This window comes from Coturnix japonica, chromosome 5, assembly GCF_054131305.1.
Source record: "Coturnix japonica strain WE chromosome 5, WE-NBRP24, whole genome shotgun sequence".
NCBI lineage: Eukaryota > Metazoa > Chordata > Aves > Galliformes > Phasianidae > Coturnix > Coturnix japonica.
The window spans coordinates 37,155,190-37,178,047 of record NC_140667.1 but is presented as its reverse complement, the minus strand read 5'-3'; the positions used below and the strand labels follow the sequence as shown (position 1 = coordinate 37,178,047).

Below are 22,858 nucleotides of genomic sequence, written 5' to 3'. Positions count from 1 at the left end.
AGATAATGATTTCCTCCCAAGTGTCTCAGAAACCCTGCTATCATAAAGGAAATACGTAGTATGACCACAGTAAAACAACCCAGTAAAGAGAAGGTCATAAATATGGTTACAGATGCACAGCACACATTCCTCATCACATTACAGACAGAAAGCTCGTTCAGAGCAATGGCCCAGCATAATTGCTATCCTGCCCAATGCATTTCAGAGGAGAGAAGACACTTAAATTTCCATTTCAGTTAGCTGAAACACCTACTTGATAAGGAAAGCTCATTACTTCTGTATGTTAAAACCAGCAATTTGTCATCTGAAAAGCATCCGTTATTCTAAGGAAAATATTCCAGATCACATGGTCTACATAAATCTACCATATAGCTCTGAATCCTGTTTAGCATTTGACCTTAATGGCACCTTGTTTCAGGAAGTTTCAGAAGATTTGCACACACTGTGCTTTAGTAACTATTCCCTTTTATCAGTTGTTACTTTGGTGTCTTCCGACTAAACTGAATATCCCTCTTATCCTATTATGAGAAACACAAGTAAAATCATCATTATTTACCTTGCTATCCACTACCTTCTGTAACTCCTGCATATCTATTTCTTCCCTAAACAAACCATCTTCATTTTTTCTTTATTTGAATGCGTGGTCATCTGGTTCTGGAGCTAAACATGCTCCAGAATTTACAGGAAACACGTATAGCCTTTATTACCAAAAAGCACGTTTGTTATGTTTTTGTCCTCCACATCCACTTCACCACCAACTCAGCCTTTCCATATAAACTTTGTCACTATACATGTTGAGAGAGAAATGTGAAGCAGGTGTTGTGGGCATGAAAGGGAAACAGGGAGGAACAGTAGGGATTAGAGAGCTGGAAGTGGACTCTGAAGTCTGATGATGGCGACATCATTCCAAGCACAGCTGCTGAGGCTGTATTCTTGGGAACCCCAGAGACCCAGACTAGTACTTGGATAGTAGAAGCAATTCTCACAAGAAGCGGAATGGAAAACAAACTTCCCAGCTGCTCCTGGAAGGAGGTATTGCATTAGAGTACACCCACCCAGAAGACACAGCTGGGTACAACCCAAACAACCAAAGCGCAGTCAAAGCCATTCAACACGCATGTAGAAGTTCCTGCCTGTGGAAAATAAGCAGCCCACAGTAGCAGTAATATTTTCAATAGTCTCTCTCTTTCACTACCCTCCACCACATCCCTCAACCGAGAGCCCTGATCTTGCCATTAACCATAATTAAATCTAAATATTGAGTCCCTTTCATACCAGCCAGGTACTTCCAAACCAGGTACTGTGGTTTACTGGAAGCTACTGTGCTAATAAACAACAATACAGTTGCCATCACCAAAAGAGAAGGTCTTTCACAGTGAGGGTGGTGAGCAGTTGTCCAGAAATGTAGTTATGTCCCATCCCTGGAGATTTTCAAGGCGAGGCTGGATCAGGCCCCTAGCAACCTGATCTACCTGTGCATGTCCCTGTTCACTGCAGGAGAGTTGGACTAGACGATCTTTAAATGTCCCTTCCAATTCTAAGGATTCTGTGATTTCAAGATTCTCTAATTCTCTGCTCAATTTCCCTTTCTTCTATAAAAAGACTTTAGCAATGTTCTTGTAATTTCACAGAAAACCTAAATTCTGGTCACTGTAAGCACTTCAAAATAACAATATGACAAATCAATTCTTAAAATTTACTTTTTCCAACATAACGCAGCCCAGCTCAGTGCCAACACAGAAGCCTGTCACAGAAATTCTAGCTTTACCACATACATACCTGCTGCGTAAGGAGGCTGATGTGGCTTGGTGGGGAATACTGACAAGCTGCTTGTTTTTCTGCCAGCTGCTGCAGTTCTGCTGCTACCATACTGGGGCTGTAACGTTTGCCCAGGGAAGGAGCATCTTCTGTACCTTTATTCATCACAATAGAGCTCACACGCTGCCCACTTGGACTGTGATGACGCAAACCTACCAAAGAAAATCAACAAAATATTCAGTCATACTTGGTGAGCAGTATCACAGAATCACAGAACAGTTTGAGCTGGAAAGGACCTTAGACATCATCTAGATCCAAACCCCCATCATGGCAGATGCCTTCCACTAGATCAGGTTGTTCAAGGTCTATTTCTTGAATGCTGCCAGGAAGGTTACCATCCGTAGTCTCTCTAAACAACCTGTTCCAGTTTCTAACTACCTTTATGGTGAAGAATTTCTTCCTTACATTTAATCTAAACCTATCCTATTTACTTTAAAACCATTCCTGGTAAAGAATTTATCCCCATCTTTCTTGCAGGCCCCCATTACATACTGGAAGGCTGCTATGTGGTCTCTTTAGAGAACTTTAAGCTGAACTGCCCCAACTCTCAGAGTCCCCCTTCAGACGAAAGCAGTTTGGCTCTCATAATTTTTGTGGTCTTCCTCTGGATCTGCTCTAATAGTATGTCTGACTCTCAATATGCTGATCTCACAGATGCAAAAGGGGGTATGACACTTCCTGCAGGTTCTATGGTGAATACAGCCTTCTATTCTGTATAGGTTTTCCCTATATGTGCTTTAATCAATGCCAAATTCACATTCTCTTCAACATAATGAATTTAAGAGCACACCGTGCCAGAGAATTTTGGCTGGCTGTTACACATTAAATCTATAATGGTTTTCCTTCAAAACGAATGGATTCCTTTAAATAACCTATGAAATTGGGAAGTCAGATTTATCTTAATGCTAGAAAGTTTGTCACTATGAATACAGCAGCCCTAGTGAAAAAGTGTTGATGCAGAACTCAAAGCAAATATGTAGTGCCATTTCAAAGGAAAGCACATCACCAGGACCATGGCTGTTAGCTTGTGTATGGTTTCCAAAACTCTGAACAGATTATCATCTGCATCCATAAATTTGTAGTTTCTTCTACCTTTCAACATCCTAACAATCTAAAGTTACATTGCTTAACTATGTTCTATCCCAAAACAGGAATGAGAAGTGTCTGAATCCACTTAGATCTTATATTTTTTAGAGATCTTGACACACATTTAAGCATTCAACAACTATGAAGCTTGACTAAGAGACTTCTCTTGGAGAGAAAAATGAAGAACTGCACACAGACTGAGGAAGGACTTCTGCTAAATGAAACTATACTGAAATGACTAAGGATTAAAAAAAAATAGTAATACAAACAGGAGAAAATGCATAATACTTTATCCACCAGCTTTTCCAAAACTAGTTCAATTCCCTATCCATCTTCTCAGTAAAAGGGCATTTTTGACAAGCAAGGGCTGCTTCATGCACTCCTCTATGAGAAATTTAGTACCATTTGAATAAGAATCAATTCTAGAAATGCAAAATTCCCACCTATTCTAGAACACAGATTACAGTATCTTTGTACTGCACCCGTCAGTCTTTATGGAACACAGAACACACACCTGCTTTTGCAGAGGTTGATCGGGACAATCTTTGGCTGTAGATCTGAGCAGCTCTCTGCAAAGACGAGAATGGGCCAACGGTGTAGCTGCCAGAACGATGTAACCCTGCAAGGCTAGAGGCCTCACTGGACACTGGGTTTGTGAAGACAGAAGAGCAGACAGTGGCTGTGCTCTGGCTCTGGGAGGAAGGTGGCGAAGATGAGGAATGAATTAGCCTTAGACCACTGGGAGGAGTCAGCAACGAACAGTGACCAGGCACCTGTGGATTTTCAGAGGCTGCATGTTGAGATGGTAACTGGGAACTGGTACTTCTCCGGAACGAGGCACCAGAAGCAGAGGAAGCAGCACTAGGAGGGCAGCACCGACGTAATTTCATTTCAGCATTTAAAGAGAAGGCGGATCTTTCTGGAACTACAAAAAGACAGTGAATATACTATGTGAGAGAAGCTGCTTTTGAGGTCCTTCAGATATTAACAACAAACTCGAGAAACCTCTGTTCATAGACATGCTGAAGACAAAGTGACTTCACTGATAACTAAAAAAAAAAACTGAGGCAGCTCTACATGACAAACATCTTCTTTCAAAGCTTGTCATATCTAGATTTTTCCCCACAGAAGAGCAGCTAATTCACTTATACTGCTCGCCCTACAGTACCTCTTGGGTTTAAAAGAAAAAGATGCAGAATCTTCCCCAAAACTGAGCATTCAGGTACCTCAGTTTGTACCCACAGATTCTAAAATTTGTTTAAATCTGTATTAAAAACAGCATACGCATTTGTTACTTATTTTGATGATGACTGAAGTCACACTTACAGGTTGATTTCATTTCTTTGGCTTTACAGCCTCTTACTCTTCCTTCTGCAGGCAGATCTGCAACTGAACTTTTGGGCTGATCGCCTTTTATTTTTTTCATCACCTCAGGCTGGTCTGTAACAATCAGGAATTAGGAGTTAGAAGACAGAACAGGACTGCAGAATTAAAACCTTGTTATAATGGACTTTCCCACTAATATTGCAGACCATGAAACAATGTTCATCATAATTGTGCTGTCACATACAGCAACAAGGATGACTAGATGTGCGCAGCTGATACTGCACTCCTTTCCATGGAATGCTTAATTAGACTCAAACGAGAAGACTCCACCCTCCATTCAGAATGATCACTGTAGGCAGCACAATTGAACTTAGTTACTCTCATCTCTTATTTTGATCACAGGATTTCACATTTGTAATTTCAGTATCTTCAGATTTCTACATTCTGATATCAGTCACAAGTCATCGTATCTAGAGCTCCTTATAAGGGCTAGTCCCATGTCACACCACTTCACTGAGAGAAGTTAAGAATGCACTTATTCTAGTCTTCACATTATGGAATCAGTGATGAGGAAAAAAACAAAAAAGAAAGAAACACAACCTCCAGAAACCTAAATAACATTCTGGATGGTCTTTTCTCTTTATTCTATAGACTCAAGTGAAACTGTGTTAGCCTGGGCAATATAATCTTGAATTGCCTGCAACACTTACCCCCCTGAGGCTGATTTTCTGACTGGTTATTGGTGATCCTGGGTTTTGCGGTCCTGGAGTTTGTTCCTAAGACGACACTTGCTGACTTATTTTTTTGCGTGTAAAACGTTAGCACTTCCTCCAATTCTCTCTCACTACAATAAGGAGAGAAGAAAAGACCTAAATGAAGACTCCAAAATATAACACCATTGTTTTTCCACCCAGCACTACAAGCCATGAAGAATTTATTTCAAAATACATTTTCCAGCAGACTCTTCTACATCAGTCAGATCAAGTTCTGAACGTACATGGGAAAAACTGCATTTTCTCTCATTAAAGTAACTGCTTGCACCAAACTGCCTTAGTAAGCCAAAAGGCTAGGGTGAAGACTGTCTAACCCCCTTCCTTCCTCTTCTCAGACAGTATCAACCTGGAGGGTTCCTGAAGAGATGTAGAAAGCATGTAAGTTGGTTTCTAAGAGCAGAAACTTGAGATTCAGGCAATTGTCCAACCACAGCAATTCAAGGCCACCTGAGAAGCAGCTCTAGTTTCATTCTCCTTCCAAAGGACTTCTAGTGTTACAGGAAAATAGACCACAGTGATCATCAGCATCAGGTTGGAATTTACTGAGATCAGAGCAATCACTGCTGTCCCTTTGAGGTTCAATAGTGAAAACACTTATTGTATATCCTTTTCTACATACCACATGACAACTCTACAAGTATTTGCTTGTTGGGAGTGAGAAAAGAGACATCAAAGTTCTGTCCCCCCAACATAAGCAGGAGCAGGCACTAAGGGCAGTAAAGGTATCTTAGAGGCACAGTCCCATCATCTTCTGGGCTGGGAGATCATCTACCAAATGGAATAAAATCTGCTCCTACCTTGCACTAGAAATAAAGTTCTGAAAAGCTTCAGGATTCACTCCCTCCTCTTCTTCTTCCTGTTTCTTTTTTGATCGCTTCTGAATCATCTGTTCTGTTTCCTGTGAACAAGCAGCATTAGTCTCTCTATGAAGTTATTCTGTCCTGTGGCATAGCTGCCATGCAGAAAAAACAAAATGTAATTCCTTGAGATCTAAGAAAAAAATAGCAGCTCTAAAGTTAAATACATTTATAATTTGGCTCTACATGCAGCACAGAGAGCCCCAGAGACAGCATGCTTAAATGTCCATTAATCTCATTTATTTACTTGACAAAGCTTTTTAGAATTGACTTGCTGAAATGACATGAAAGCTTAAACAAATGCCCCTGCTTCACACTAGGACATGAGAGGGCATGGAGGGGAAATACATCATTCTTTGCAGATATTAGGTCACCCTTCTACAATTTCTGTCACAGTTTTTCCATAATAGCTTTTATTTGAACATCTGTCCCATAAGGAAATACTCAGGAAGGCAGAAGTGACAGAAATGTAAAATTATATTGCAGAAACTCAATCAAGAATGTTGCAGAGAGCATCCATATTTTGTATTGTAAACTAAGAGTTCTCCTAGAGTTAAATTATTCCATCCTGCAGAAAATTGGTGAGGTCTTAATTACATACAAATAATAATCTCCAATAGCAAAAGCAATGAAAGTAGAACAGTACAGCCTGAGGCAAATACATGCTTATACACTAGAATATGCTGTAATAAAAGATAAACCTTTGTTTGTGAGAAATTTATCAGTTATAAATGATCTTTATACTTTACACAAGTAGTTATTGACATTAGAACTTGTATTGATACAAACACTTTTGTTAATTCAAAACAAACAAAAGACCTGCCTGAAATTCCAGTATCAACATATAAACTTTATTTGACCAGACTTCACCTCCATTTCCTACTGCCACTCCAAGTTCTCCTAGGACAAAAGGGTTAGTTATATCTTGTGAAAGATAATTGAAGAGAGAGAGAAAAAGCTTTTCTGGGGTATGCCTCTCCTCTTCACTACGTAAGTAGAAGTCTGGACAATACACAGTCTGTTATTTAGTTTGCTGGAGACAGTGTTTTTTTTTTCTCCTGTGCAATCACAGAAGATGCATAATAACTGGTAAGAATCCCCTGATAAATCTGAAGTTACAAGTCAGTGACAGAAGTCTGTATGTTGGAATTAGACATCAAAAGTCTTGTAGCCTGGCAGTCTCACAAAAGCTTAAGTGTCTATGCTCTAAAACCTCTAGTGATCTGTTTACATTTGTTTTAACTAGGAAAATATGTTTACATACTGATTTATTTTCACTTACACAGTGCGTTTTTTTGCGAATTTACTTGGGAGTTGGAGGAAAATCCTAATGTTTGAATACAATTTAAGTGGAAATTATACCCAAAGCAGTTGTGTTTTTCAGCCACCACAGAACCACCCGAGCGTACTGTGGTTCTCTTAGCACAGTAATTCACTGAGCATTAGGCATGCAAGACACTCCCTTGAACAGATTTGTTTAACACCAACCTTGCTTTGACAGATCAAGTTACCAGATGTCAGTTCTGATGAGGTACTGTAAAAGTGAACATCCTCTACTAACAAGAAGGAGCTTGAAGGCCTGTGTGCACAGCACCCTCTGAGATCAAAATTCAAACTACCTGTGTTCCAACACTGAAGAAATGCCAGGGGACAAGGGAAACAGGGAGAAAGCTGTATTTACAAAACAATATTATCATGGAATCACTATGCTAAGAAGAGCACATTCTAAACCTAAAGAGGAGAAAATTATTTACATTTGGACTTCTCCTTGTCACTGAGCATGTAGTTCTATATTATAGATGGTTAGCATTCCCTCAGCATACTAAATGAATGCAAAAGTATGTTTCACAGACTGTACTGTATACAAACTCTTTTTCTCTATAGAAGCATAATAGAAACAAGGATAAATGGGAAGATGCCTTAAAAAGCATTAAAATCAAAGACAAACCAAAGAAAAAGTGAACTACCAGTTAAAATATTTCACTGTGTTTTTTCTTTTATGCACATGATTACTGGACAGCACACATTACATAGTAATGCTGTTGTCTGAGCATTTGGATATGCAAACTACCATTACTTGATGCGCAACTGCAAACAAGACTGTAAGTTACAGAACAGAGCCCTTCAGATGACCTTTTGTCTTGTCTATGACAGTAGCCAACAAAAGATACATTACAGGAAAACAACAGAAATCAAATAAACTGTGCTAGTGATAATTTCTTACACAAGTTAGATGTAAAATACATATACATTTAAACAAAAGGCATTTCCAAGGGTTCCTCAGTTTCTGAAGTCATTAATAAACTGGTAGATATATCAATGGGTGTCTCATACCTATCTCCTGACCTATAATTACAACAGCAGATGGTGCTTGTTAGAACTGAAGGAGTCTAGATGCACTGGATATACTGCTCTGGTTTTGGCCTAGAATATAATAACAAGATCCACTGTGGTGCCACAAAAGCAACAAAGCCTGAAGGTACTGAAGTAAACTAAGTGCCTTAGCCCTCTACTGAGTAGAATAAGCTACCAGAAGAAGAATCAATTCATCACCTTGTTATAACAGGTTATGAACTCTCCCAACTGGTGAGCCAGGATACGACGACGATCATTTAGTCCTAAATGACGGCTGGGAAGCAGCAACCTCAAGGACTGCTGAAGATTGCTGGCAGCTCGCTTCAGAAAGTGCACCACGAGCTCCTGCAAGCATGAAAGATAGAGTTAACAATGGATCAACTGAAAGAAAGGGGAAAAGGGAACAGAGATACCATAGTTGTTACTGACTTGCAAAAACTAACGGTACGATCTGTCAGTTGTCAGTGTATTTTCTCAGGATAGGGTCATTCTGTAATGTGCATTTTTAATAAAGCCCTACAAATCCTAGACTGTGGAGAAGAAGGTACCAAACTGTACCAGCTCTTCACCTGGAACACACATTCAGCAAGGACATACTTGTTTGCAGAAAGCTAAAGAACCTGCTGTACAGTGTTCTTTTAGGGAGGTATTGTGAGGGAATCCAAGCTTGTTGCAATATTTAAAACGCATATACATTAAACACAGAACTTTAACACACTGCCTAGAGAAACGTATCACATGGTTTCAAAAGAAAAACAAAACAAATAAACTAAAAACATTCCCCCAAAACACCTATGCTACATAGTAACTTTCTTTTCTCAGTGTCTCTTTCTTTGCTATCCTGAATACATGAAATAATGCTAAGTACAGATGGCTGCAAAGAGTCCAATAGTACAGAAGCGAAAAAGCTTAACAGGGTACCTGCTCCACTTGAGTGGATGCTTTTAGGGTTCTTTTTGTAATACAAGAGTAGCGTGAATTAGATACTGCTAAGTAATCTTAAGGAATCTTAGAGGAATTCTAAAGCAGTTAGGGTCAGAGCTGAGAGATCCAGTGAAGAATCAGGGAAAAGATCTGGGCAGCTCAAATGTCAACCACACTTTAGTCATCTAGAGTCTACTCTGACATTGCTCAGGTGTCAGCCAGCATTCCTATCTTGCCTGTATGTTAAAATATAGAACTGACAACTAGACAAAGATAAGCAAGTATAATCTTAGAATCACAGAATCCTTAGAGTTGGAAGGTACATTTAAAGACCATCTAGTCCAACTCTCCTGCAATGAACAGGGACATGTACATGTAGATCAGGTTGTCTAGGGCCTGATCCAGTCTTGCCTTGAAAATCTCCAGGGATGGGACATCAATTACATCACTAGGTAACCCATTCCAGTGCCTCACCACCCTCGCTGAAAAATATTTTTTCCCCATATCTAACCTCAATTTACTCTCCCTGTTCTATCACCACAAACACTGCTATAGAGTCTGCCCCTACTTCCCTGTTGCTCCCTTTTAGACACTGACAGGCCATTCTCAGGTCACTACAGAGCCTTCTTTTCTTCAGGCTGAACAGACCCAGCTCTTTCAGCCTGTCCTCATAGGAGAGGTGTTCCATTCCATGGATCATTTTTGCGGCCCTTCTCTGAATGTACTCCAGCATGTTTATGTCTTGTGTGTATTGAGGATTCCACATCTGGACGCAGTACTCCAGGTGAGGCCTCGCCAGCCCAGAGCAGAGGGGCAGGCTCACCTCTCTTGCCCTGCTGGTCACAAGGTACTTTTGGACCTCAGTTCTTCCAAGGATTGGAACTGGAAATCTCTCAGGACAGATTCAAGCTGGGCTAGTGTAAGCTAACACAAAGTTTCTTACCATTTGGTTTTCCTCTTTTGCAGCCCAGGCAGCATTATGTAACAGGTCACCAGCATCCTTCATCAATCGCAGCTGAACATGCTGTAGATAGGCAGAGAAAGCCCTACGAGCCTGCACTTTGCTGTGGACCAAGAGAATCACAGTCAGCTACTCAGAGTAGCAATGGAAAGAATTACAGGGGAGTATATTCAGCAAGGACCTTGTAGGTGAAAAAACACTGACACTTAAGGGAAAGAAAATCACATCACCCCACCAGTATTCCCAAGGAGACCCACCAGTATTCACCAAGACAGGGCGCACAGTTCCACAGATTCAAGAGATAGAAGATGCCCTCTAATTTCTAAGAGCACTTCAAAACACTGAGTGCACTCGTTGCCTTCTCACAGCCACAGCAACTCTCTTCAAAAAGTCAATATCACTAACATCAGTAAAACTGTATTTTTAAACCCAGTTCAAGGCCCTCCTGGACCTTCACCTTCACAAGCATTTTGAACACAACAACAGACCATAAATTAAAGAGCTTAGCATAACTGCCAGAGTTCTAACAAAGACCATGCAATTCCCATTGGAAATGACAGAATTAAAATCAATGAAAGTAAGATTTTCCCCTGCTGGTCCAAGGACAAAGGCCAGATTTCATTGAGCAAGGCACCACTCAAGAAAGAACAAATGTCAGCAAAATCTGCTGTGCAGCTGGCTGAGCATGTTGGGAAGCTGTGAGCACGAATTGAGGAGAAGACCAGGGTGAGACAAGGAGGGACACATTGATCATTATTCCTTCACAATAGCAGTCACTTTAGCATATGTATCTGTTGCAAGGGAAATTGCTGAAAACTTTACTTATTTCTGCTTGCTGTCATCTTGGCCTAACCCCTCTCATCCAACATACTTTTCCCTCAGTCTGTTCCTCATTGTAGTTTCCTCCAGTGTCACCATAAACTGTCACTCGCATTGCCAAGCACAGTTTCTCCTTTCATTTTGTAAAAACATAGAGGCAGATGGGCTTCAGCGTCAGTGACCGATTACCCTCCTATCACAGGCAATGTCAATCTTTTCTAAAAAATTATCACATTTCATCTTAAAAAAAAAAAAAAAAGATAAAATGATCATCTCACCATCATGAGGTTTTTCAAATTACTACTTTTCTGAAATGGTATTCCAGATCCCACTGTGTCAATAATCAGGAAACTTCTATTACTTTGCAGCCTAGCTTCATTCACAGACAATTTTGATCTGCCTTCTCTTTTCTTTCTCTAGCACTATCCTATGGGCTGGTTTCTTTTGGATGAACAGGCCTAGCTTCTTTTGGATGAAAATGTTATTACTTCAACTCCCCGGCCTGTTGACCCCACAGCAAAGCTTTCATCAATGACAGATCACATGGGGCCAAGCCCAGCACAGTCCTGGAACATGAGGTCACTACAAGCCTTACACACTTCTGCGAGGGGGAAATCCCAACATCACTGGGTGCTGAGCAAGATTCTGCCAGGAACAGCAAACAGAGCTGACATTCTCAGCAGAAGTCAGTTCTATATATAGGTAGATGACATTATTGCTATACCCATCCTCAAAAACATTTCAGATTCTTCTGTAATAACTGCAAATGTTCTTGCTAGAAAAAAACCTCAAAACAATTCCCAAATCCATTTGATAATTCATAAATCCTCCCAGAAATTAATCTAAGAAGGCAGATACAAGCAACATTTTTTCTCCTCTATCTTTGGACACTTTTCACACAAAACAATATTTCTTATATCTGTGTAGGAGCGTTTTTCATCTTCTAGATGCAAGAGCACTCCTTGTTCTTCTTAACCATCTGCAAACAGTCACTTTTATCAACTGAATTGAAGGGAAAGATCAGCTTCTCTAAACATTTAGTAGGACCCAGGCTGTTATTTTTCTACACAATTTCCTCCAGTACCACCGCTCCTTTTCAAGCAGCTGAGTCATCCGTCTGAACAATCTGCTCCCCAGTCATGCCCAGCAGCAGGCAATAAGATGTGTCAGTGACTTATTGCTCTCAAATGACCTTTTGTCTTGCTCTCAGGAGGTGCAGACTCTGAGCATCAGAGACTGCTGTTAGGGATAAAAAATTTCATCATCCAAAATATAAGCACAACAAAGAGAAAACTATATTTTTATGGAGAGGTAGCACTGAGGTGCACTTTCCCAACCTTTCTTGATTAGCTTAACATACAAAAACTGCAATTCATATGGAAATGCTGAGAATGAAAAGACACGTTTTAAGATTCGATAACAAACACCTTGTATTAAGACAAAAGCATTTTAGAATCCCAAGTTGACTAAAAGAATAACTTACATGATCAGATTAAATTGAAATGAAAACTACAGTTCAGACATTTAGCTGAACCGTCAGTCTCTGCAACCATCCGCCTTCTGTGTCAACTAAGACAGCTCACAGACAAAAGTCCAGGCTCTTTAACCACACTCTCCTCTAACCTCCTCACTCTCATCCATAGTGGAGCACGTAAGTCTATATTCTCAATATGTTTATATTAGCTGACAGCCGGACTCAAAGCAATATACAGAAATTTCTCACCTTAGATTTCCATTTTTTTTAAGAATCTGCAGCAAGTTAAACTGAGACTTTGCATCTGTCTTTTCAAGAAATGGCTCTCTTCCATTTCCTGTTTTCTTGTCAAGTTTTTCTGCCAATTTCTCCTTACTAGCAGTTTTCTCCAGGTCGGAGAGCTTTGGCTCGCTTTTCAACTGGCTGTTCAAAGGAGAGCCAAGAGTTCCATCTTGTTCTTTATCTTCATCTGCTGCCTCCTCTTCCTCTTCACCTTCTATGTCTGTGAGGGGCAGCTTTGTTGGCTGTGATGCCTCTGTAGAGAAGAAATAATCTATTCTGTGACCAAGCTGTGGAGACTGCCCTACTATAAATATGCTCAGGTTTATTCCTGAACTCTTCCACCAGAAGGAGAAAACATCATTTTAGAACATCATGGTAACTGGTGCTGCTCTTTATTATTCCTTCTGGCTTCCCATTTACATATCAAACAGCTAAAGATCTAAACTTCACAAAACGAGAAATAGGTAGTTTCCTATGCTTCATCCCAACTCTTTGGCAGGCCTTGAGCTCACATGTATGTTCACTTTCCGGATTTTTGTGTTTCACAAAAACCAAAGCTAAAAAATCTTAACTTCCCATGTGCCAGTAAAGATGACATATTTTAATATAGCTCCATAAGTCATCATGTAACTGACTGTCATGGGAGAGGCTGTGTGTATCAGGTAGCTACTAGAAAGAATTAGACAAAGGCTTAAGTAACAGTCACTTATTAAGATCATTCCCCCTGATTCCTTTTAAGTCTTTGTCACATTGGCTTGAATAAAAAACATTTTTCTTTTTCCAAGTGCTTAGAGGCAGTTCAAGTGTAGCAAGTCTAGCCTGAAAGCTCCCAAATTTTCCTCTTTCTCAGGACAGCTAGAAGACTATGGAGACACACACATAGCGTAAAGTGCAACTACAAGCTCATGTTCAAGAAAATACTGATTACATTTAGCCAGATATGTAGAGATATGAATAGTGGGAACACAATTCTTAAAATTATAAAACAGTTGGAGCTGAAAAGGAACTTAAAAGGCCATCTAGTTCCAAAATTCCAACTTGGCAGGGATGCCTGCAACTAAATCAAGTTGCTTCAAGTCCAAAACAATCTGACCTCCAACACTTCCATGGAGGGGGCATCCACAACCTCTGATCAACCTGTTCCAATTTCTAACCACCCTAATGGTATAGAATTTTATCATTGTATTTAATCTAAACCTACCCTCTCTTAGTTTAAAATCATTATCCCATCTTGTCACAACACATCGTGGTTAAGAGTCTCTCCTCATCTTTCTTTCAGGTCCCCTTAGTAATTTGAAAGGCCCTATAAGATCTCCTTGGAGCCTTCTCTTCTGTAGACTGAACAACTGCAATTCTCACAGCCTCTCTTCACAGGAGATCTGCTACACCCCTCTGATCAGTTTCATGACCCTGACCCTTTTCTTGACACTAAGAAGGCAGGAAGCCCAGAAGAATAATAAAGTGAAAATTAATAATAATTCACAAAATAAAAATGTCAACTCCTGAATCCCAATACCCTTAAGTACTACAATAGCTAAAGCAACCAACCCCATTCAGACAGATTCCAAATACAAAAACTTGTGTTTGCTTAGGACTTAACATTCATCTAACATTCTAGCTGTGCATACCTGATGACCTTGCTTGTGCTGCTCTAGCTCTGATACGACATCGCCGGCGCTTCCGTAACTCCAGAGAAATGAGCTTTCTCTCATAAAAGAGAGAATGAGAATCTACAGCTTCCTGACTCGTATCCAGCCTCCCATTAAGATCTTCTCTGGAAGGCAAAATAGGGAGACATACTTAAAGGCTCTTTATATTTCTCTCTCTGATGGTACAAAGAACTTTTGGCAGATTAAATTTCTTCAAGAAACTGTTTTCTTGACACAGGGCAAAAACAATTACTATCAGTCCAGATTTGCTCCATTTAAAGCTTACAAAAGTTCATAGCAAATCTTTCAAGTAGTTCATAGAGCATTAGCTCTCAAAAGCCCCAGACTCATTTATCTACTTTCATGCTTTCACAGCTCAGCAGCATCTCTCCACTATAGAGCAGTTCAAGGCACAATTAGTAAGGAAAACTGGATTGAACAGTACAAGTACAAAACAATGGAGGGGAGTTCGAAGAGAGCACAAGGATGTGAAGCCTGTCTGCAAAACCTTTTACATAGACAGCCTCTTCTTCATTGTTACACCAGAGACAAGAATTTTAACTAACATAATCTGGGTGAACATTGACAGTCTTCCTACAAATTCAGCAAAGGAGAAGGATCTCGGTCAGATTTCTTAAAAGAAAACAAACATGCTAACTTTCTACCAGCACAGAAAGATCCAGCAAAATGCTCTTTATAATGTGTGAATAACCACAGAAAATTTCCATTGCTCCATTTATCTAGTGGAACTAGCAAAGTAAATATATGGGTATATGAAATTCCCGCATACTATGGAATCTGTCACGTGCTGTGTTCAACATTACAGCATCAGTGCCAGAGTAACAAGCCTAAGAGGAACAATCTTAAGGTCCAATGCAACAAAAACATTAGCTCTTCTGATGTTGGGAAACTGCTTCCCCAACACTTACTTAATGAAATTGGTTATGAGAGGTGGGAGCAACAGAATTCTTCCATATTTTGATTGGTTTGGGGTAGAATAGGTGCTGATCCAGGACTTAGAAAGCAAAGGTATGGCAATCTAAATTCAGAGTAAACTCTAAAAATTCAAATTATTTCATAAGTATTTACCCAGATTTTCCAGTGGTGAAGTCTCCTTTCATCTTGTCGCTAAAAAGGGAAAAAGAGCAAATATCACCCTTTTGTTCTTGATCAGCAACTCCATTAAAAAGCCTCCAAAATCTTTTATATATAAAATGAAAAGACCAAATTTATAGAATTTCTTCTTAATCCTATCTTAAAGCAGGATAAAATGTTCTAAAAGAGGAACTGTGAGCAGATGTTCTAAAAATAACGCTTACATCTTTCTATCTCAAATGGGAGATGTCATTACTTACCACACATCTCTAGAAACATCTCTGATATTACACACCAAAGTGTAATTAACAGCACAGCCTTACCTTTCTTCTGTAGTAACTTTACTGCAGAACTCATAAGAAAAACAGCGGAAGAGGATGGATGCTAAATACACAATAAAAGTGCATAGATCTCTCAACTGAAGTTCAACTAACAGCATGAATCAAACAACAACTCAGAGAAAGAGGCATCAAAATCATGCTTGTGTATGTTGAGAGGAATACTAAACCTCTGGAGTAAATTTCCAGTGTTTGTATAAGGAAAAGTTCTGATACGAGTTTAAATTTGAAACAAAAGGTAAACAAGGACCACCTATAATCTCTTCATGAAGAAACATATGTGCTTAGAGGTTTTACAGGCCTAGACTCATCTCTTTCCTACTCCCATGCCTTTCATGCATTGGTCCTTTTTACCCTTGGATTTAGAACTGAGACACATAAGAATAAGAGCAATCTCCGCAATAACCAGCACACTAGAAAAGAGATGTACAACTATTACTACCCTTTATAAATCACAGAGTGATGTTTATTATACTGGATAAGTGAACAATCAGTACTTTTCATGCTGTTTGTGTCCTTTGTCTCCCTCCCAAACCCCAAATCATTCTACCTGTCCTGAAACAGACGTGTAGCCAGCATGTAGTTCATTGATGTCTTGTACTCTAAAAAGGATCTAGAAAAACAAAATACAGGATATCTCAAGGTAGAGTTCACCACACTAAAAGATGTTACACAGAAAAAAAAGTAATCTATAAAAAATATCCCAGAAGAAGTTGATTGAGACAATATGTTGTATTACAACAGAAAAAGAAGAAATGAGAGCTACCAGTCCTTAGCTGGAGTTCCTGATGATGCAAGAGACATGAAGAAGCATTGTACACTGGAAAGGAAAAAAGCATAGTGTAGTATCACTCACTCCTATATAGTTTATGGCCCAATGAGAAAGTACACAGGTACACAGGACACGCAGCTGTAGGATGTAAAAGCAGATAGCAGCAATAAGTTACTTAAAGAGAAGACGTTTATTCTGACAGAAAAGCAGTATCAGCATCTATGAAACAACGTTTAACAGCCTTCTGTGAAGTGCAATTAGTAATAAACAGCAATTCTGATAGGTGACTACATTAAACTACATGTACATAACACAGAATATTCCTCAACAGAAAGCACTGGTGTAACACTGAGCCATCCTAATGGATTTTCAGACTTACCCATAAAGGTCCCACGTTAATGGGGTAGGGAATATGCGGATGAAACCTCCTCTCCGCTCATCCTCATCTTTCACTCGACGAAGAACTTTTATCTTGGAATAAATAACAAAAAAGAAAAAAATATAGCTGGCAAAATAGAAGCAATGGATAAAGAACCCCAGAAAAATCCCTTGACTTCAGAGCATAAAATGATATCACTGCATCTCTTGGGGTGAGCTGGGTATGTATGACATAAATCCTTAGGCAATTTTATCTTGTGTTTAAATTCCAAAGGAGTATACCACGTCTGCTTGGCACAGTTGAGGGCAAGGAGTGACCCCAACAGTAAAACTCAGCATTTCTCTTTCAAAAAAATTGTACTTCTGTCATGCTTTTCATACGTGTCTACTTGCTCTTTGCTAAGCAAGTTATCCCACATGTGGTGTGAAAGCCAAGGTAAACAATATTTAATAGCCTACTTACCTCTTCCATGGAGAGGCCCAGCACAGAGCTTCCTTGCCTTCCTGTTGCTTTTTCCCTCCCCGAGGACATTGAGTTTTTCATTTCAGCATCACTGGCAGAAAGAGGACGGGTACGCTGCAGAGACACAGTGCAAATACAAATCTTTCCCTTCCTCACACAAATTTCTTAATTTAAGTTACATTCAAACCCTATGACTTAATTTCCAGCAGAAGCCACAATCTACAGAACTAGGCCAAAACTGAAGCTCCTGCAGTCCACTCCTTAAAGAATCTACACCCTTGTGGGCACCATGTGTGAGTATTCATATTCCTAGTTTTCAGCAGAGCGGAATAATACAGAGCTCACTGCCAGTATTTACACCCCTAGCCAGTTCAGGGCAAGCATGAGACATACCCAAAAGCACCAAAGTCAGGATTCACACTCTCAGCCACTGAGCCCAGAAAGATCCATGAGCAAAGAATAATAAAGCCAGAGTTCATATTCATAGTCTCCCAAAAACCACTGGGGTTCACACATCAGTGGTATTAGGAACATTCTGTCCCTATAGATCTTCAACAAGCATTGATAAATGTCAATGGGTGCCATTTTTTCCTTGGGGAAGAACTCAGTTCCTCATCTTTGCTTCAGCCGCACGTCTATGTCAGACATCATTTTGTCAGACTGCTCCTCTGCTGCCACCTGTCACGCAGGTTCAACCTCTACTGCCATACCACCAACATCTGCTTCTGATGTTTTGGGCCAATGTCATAAAACAGGAGGCATTACTATCAGCGCAGCCCTTATATAACCTTAAAATTCCAGCAAGACTGAAATCTTTAAACACATTCTTGAGTACATTCTAAGCTTCTCTTAAGCCCAATTCAGACGAAATGCTTCTGGGGATGAAAAAAAAACAACCTACAAGTTTAGCTCAAGAAGTCTCATGCCTTTATATAAAATCCAAAGTATCTCTTAGCAGTACACCAAACAAAGAATGTACTAGAGAGCTTTCTTATTTTAGAAAGAAGAGGGAAACATAACTGGGAAAAACTCAATGGAGTAACTCATACTGCTCAGCAACACCATTTTTACATGCATGGACCAGTCTCACTTCATTATAAATTGCAAATGGCTGTACAGAATTCACAGATGAAACAACCACAACAGCAACAAGCACTGCAATAGAATGGGTTATACTCTGCAGTGACTGGCAGAGAAAATTGACATTGCCATTTTTTCCTGAAATACGTTGTTAATCCTAAGGGAAACTGACTACATACTACAAGAGAGAATGAGACAATCCAGATGAGAGGGGTAGGTAACAAAAGCATTTGTAGAAGAAATAAAAACGTCAGTACACAACCATGTTTGATGCTCTAGACTAATACTCTTCCCAATTAAGGCCATCTCTTCCTAAACTTTCCTCTAAACAAAAAGAACAGCTCTACAACTTTGCTTCACTAACTTCCTCTTCCTCCTTTAATGCAGGACTCTGCTATAACACAGAAATGCCTCCAACTACATGAAATTTTTGCTTTTGACCCACAGCTTATCTTCAAAAGTATAGATAAATCCACCCACTTTGATTTAATCTCCAAATTCTACAAGCATCTCTGGTTCCCACATTGTGCTTCTCATTATACTAATCACTGACAGCAGTTGGCATAAAGATCTTTCCCATTCTCTGTGAAACCTCATTACTCAGACTTTTTTCTACCAGTCTTATCTTTTCTCATAGCCTCAGCTAAACTTACACTGAATGACCTAAAATGGCAGCCCATGGAACAAATTTGGATCTCAAGACAATTCCATCTGTGCTACCTTTCTTCCTGCTGGGAAATCACAGAAAATTAGAATGAATCATCACTACTGTGCTAGTCCATGAAGCCCAGCAGCAAAATAATGCCTACCAAGTCACCACACAGCCAGGTGCTTAGAATTAATAACACTGATTCGTCCATATGGATTGCATGAAGGGTGCCAAGACTATTGTACAAGGTAATGTCTGAAACAGCATTCTTTACATTGGTGAAGAAAGTTGAATCAAGTCCAGTACTTACCAGTCTGCTGTTCATTGGTTGGGACTGTGCAGACACAGGACGCTGTGAGAAACACACAAAGGGCAAAAATAAAACCACTTGTTCAAAACATTATCAACCCTGCCTGAGTTGCAGAGGTACAGTGAATGCCCTAAAGCAAACAAGTATAATAGAAGTCCAGAGAAACAGCTAGCAGCTTCTACCACTTCGTTTCAAATCATGCTCACATTCATCACAAAAACATCCTACCCCTGATCCAGAATACAGCACTACTCCAAACTCAGACATGCTCAACAGTCATTCACAACGCATCTGGACATGTGTAATTTTCAAAAGCTCATACACACACAAAAAAAACCATCTTCAAATGGATGGTTTCAACTCTCAAGATAAAAATTCATATTTTTGTAAGATAAGAGTTACCTAGAAGAAACTATTTATTAGCTATTTATTGAGAAGAAACAGATGCTGCCAAGCAGAGCTGTTAATGGACACAGAAAAAAAATAGTAAAAATCCTGACATTCCAGAAGCTATTTCACTTTCATATCCCCTCATTCTGTGGAGAAACAAGATGTTACTTAACATCCCGGTACACATGCAGAAACATGATCAGAATGTCAAGAAGTACCCAGTATTACTTAAGGATTCATTTATCAACAGGTCTACAATCAAGACCTGTTCGATGGCAGCAGTATGACTGAAGGAAAGCTACTTGTCATAGGAGCTTAGACTCTTCTTGCTCCTATGGTAAGGCAACAGACAATCACAGAAAGCCATGAGGTCTCAGTCCAAGGATCCAAAGGAAAGGAGAAATTCTACAATTACATGCGTAAGAAGTTTTAAATTTCAAACACAAAACCTCTTTTTCTCTAGAAGGAGGCCTTAGAAGACATTCACAAAGCTCTAGGATTCTGGAAGCTTGTTGCTCACAGTAAAATGAAAATGGCTACACAGCCATAGCTCAGCTGCATCCTGAGGCTTTTCTGTAGTTCTACCTGAAATCCAGATAACCCCATCTACTGAAATGGTGTGAGTTGGAAGGCACCTAAAACATTACCAAATTCCAACACTCCTTCTAGGAGCAGGGATACCTTCCACTAGATCATGTTGTCCAGAGCCTCATCTAGCCTGACTTTGAAGACCTCCAAGGATGGGGCATCCACAGCTTCTCTGGGCAGCCTGTGCCAGTGCCTCACCACCCACGTCTTGAAGAATTTAGTCTTAATGTCTAATCTGAATCTACCCTCTTTTACAGTAAAACCACTATCTATTGTCCTTTTGCTACGCTCCCCAGTAGTCTCTATCCTCAATTTCTTTGAGCCAAATTCAGTGAGAATAACTTTACTGCTGCCTTCCTCAGCTCTGGCACGCTGAAGTCACTTACCTGTAGCTTCTGGTATGGACTTCTCCTAACAGATTCAGATGAATGATAAACAGTCCGGCTTGAATGCTGGCCTGGATCTTGACAGACAAAGCCTGTGGGGATCAGGATACCAGTGAAAGTTTATAGACTGGTAAGCTCTGAAACACAAACCTAGCATTCCTGCTAATAATCTCACTCTGTACATACATAGAATCACAAAATGGCCTGGGTTGGAAGGGACCTCAAGGATCATGAATCTCCAACACCCTGCCACAGGCAGGGCCACCAGCCTCCACATTTAATACTAGACCAGGCTGCCCAGGGCACCATCTAACCTGGCCTTGAACACCTCCAGGGATGAGGTATCTACAACCTCTCTGCGCAGCACCTTACACACTCTCACAGTAAAGAACTTACCCTTGACACCCAATCCAAATCTTCCCTCCTTCAACATAAAACTACTTCCCCTTGTCTTGCTGTTATCTACCCTTCCGAAGAGTTGACTCCCCTCATGTTCACAGTCATTCTTTATGTACTGAAAGGCTGCAAGTACATAACCCCACAGCCTTCTCTTCCCCAAGCTGAAGAAACCCAGCTTCCTCAGCCTGTCTTGGTAGGGGAGGTGCCTCAGCCTTCTGATCATCTTAGTGGCCCTCCTCTGGACCCTCTCCAACAACTCTCCATCTTTCTTGTATTGGGGGCTCCAGATCTGTATACAGTACTCCAGACAGGGCCTCACAAGGGCAGAGTATAGAGGGACAGTCAACCCCCAACCCTGCTGGTCACTCCTGATGGAGCCCAGGACACCATTTGCTCTCTGAGCTGAAAGAGCACACTGCTGGCTCATGTTATGTTTCTCATCCATCAGGATGGTCCTTCTCTGTAGGGCTACTCTCAAGGACTGCTTCTTCCAGTCTGTATAGATGTCTGGGATTCGTCCAGCCCAAGTGCAAAACCTTGCAGTCTGCTGTGTTGAAAATAAGCTTCTTGTCACTGCTTAAAGATCAAAAAGGACGCCTTTTTCTTTTTTTATGCCTAGCATTGCAGAATTCCAGTCTTTGCACATCACACTGCACACTGTATTTCTGGGGGGAAAAAAAAGAAACTCACTCCAAAAGCAACTACTTAAATCAGTGAGTTTGGCTGCTGAATATCAGACAGGCTCCTCTCCCTCAAACAGCTGAGCAGTCTGCTTGGTGACAATTCTATCACTTTTAGCAATACAGGTAGGTTGCTTAAGCAACTGAACCAAGATGTGCTATGAATGCCTAAAGGTGCAGTGTACTAAAAAGTCATGCAGCGTTCATAGCCTTGGCTCCATTTCCACAGAGCATAAACAGAACTCATACATTCAACCTCAAAGTACACATATACTGATTCTGAGCACTAAGCAAAAGCCAATTGCTTAGGACAAAAAGAGCAGTGTCTTAAAATATCCAAGTATAAACTCTTAACATCACCTAAACACAAACAACCAGATTATTTACATGCTAAAGCTGAAATGTACACTTATAACTTCCTGGTACTAAATGGAGCTGCTCTCCTTAAGTAGGATTTTCCTCCATTATAGTCATCTAATAACCTAACATGTTTTCCAACATGCAGCTCATCAACATACTTTTTATTATTTTTTAGATGAGGGAAAGATTCAAGAAGCTCTTTGTCACACTCACCTACAAGGGTGAACATATCTGAAAGCATGCTTGCTTTGATCTTGAGGTCCAAAGGTGCATCGCTACCCCCCATGCAACAGAGAACAAGCAGAATTATTTATCTGGTATTCAATCAGAGAAAGACATCAGTAGACAAGATCCACTGTGATAAAATTTCTTCGCCTTAGGTCCTTCACACAGATGTAATCAACATGCAAGGAAATCGAGGGGGCTCACACATTAGGAGCAGAAAAATCAACCACTTCTAGCAGAGTGAGAGATAGTGACAACTTGAACAAAGAGACATGAGTTTAAGCAGTAAAAATAATCCACTGTGTAGATACGAGCACAGGCCAACAAGCCTGGAAATTAAATACAGTGGCACCTATAAAATACATGGGTACTCTGGAAGCTTCATTAGACTACAAAGGTCAGAATAAGGGCCAAGACTGCA

The 22,858-nt window shown here is 40.2% G+C and overlaps 1 protein-coding gene across 20 annotated transcripts in view; it reads right to left on the bottom strand.

The window, feature by feature from the left end:
* The window catches only part of TTLL5 (tubulin tyrosine ligase like 5), a 107,144-nt gene that overhangs the window by 55,971 nt on the left and 28,315 nt on the right, over positions 1 to 22,858 (bottom strand). For all 20 annotated transcript variants that reach the window (XM_015865139.3, XM_032444624.2, XM_032444629.2 and 17 more), the window contains 16 exons: positions 22,426 to 22,487; positions 20,774 to 20,865; positions 19,410 to 19,451; positions 17,371 to 17,484; positions 16,909 to 17,000; positions 16,308 to 16,370; positions 15,414 to 15,452; positions 14,304 to 14,449; positions 12,643 to 12,928; positions 10,083 to 10,203; positions 8,414 to 8,560; positions 5,801 to 5,901; positions 4,941 to 5,074; positions 4,231 to 4,344; positions 3,419 to 3,829; positions 1,780 to 1,970 (listed from right to left, as the gene is read on the bottom strand). In XM_015865139.3, coding sequence (XP_015720625.2) covers positions 1,780 to 1,970; positions 3,419 to 3,829; positions 4,231 to 4,344; positions 4,941 to 5,074; positions 5,801 to 5,901; positions 8,414 to 8,560; positions 10,083 to 10,203; positions 12,643 to 12,928; positions 14,304 to 14,449; positions 15,414 to 15,452; positions 16,308 to 16,370; positions 16,909 to 17,000; positions 17,371 to 17,484; positions 19,410 to 19,451; positions 20,774 to 20,865; positions 22,426 to 22,487 — 2,155 coding nt within the window. The remainder of the gene's footprint in view (positions 1 to 1,779; positions 1,971 to 3,418; positions 3,830 to 4,230; positions 4,345 to 4,940; positions 5,075 to 5,800; positions 5,902 to 8,413; positions 8,561 to 10,082; positions 10,204 to 12,642; positions 12,929 to 14,303; positions 14,450 to 15,413; positions 15,453 to 16,307; positions 16,371 to 16,908; positions 17,001 to 17,370; positions 17,485 to 19,409; positions 19,452 to 20,773; positions 20,866 to 22,425; positions 22,488 to 22,858) is intronic.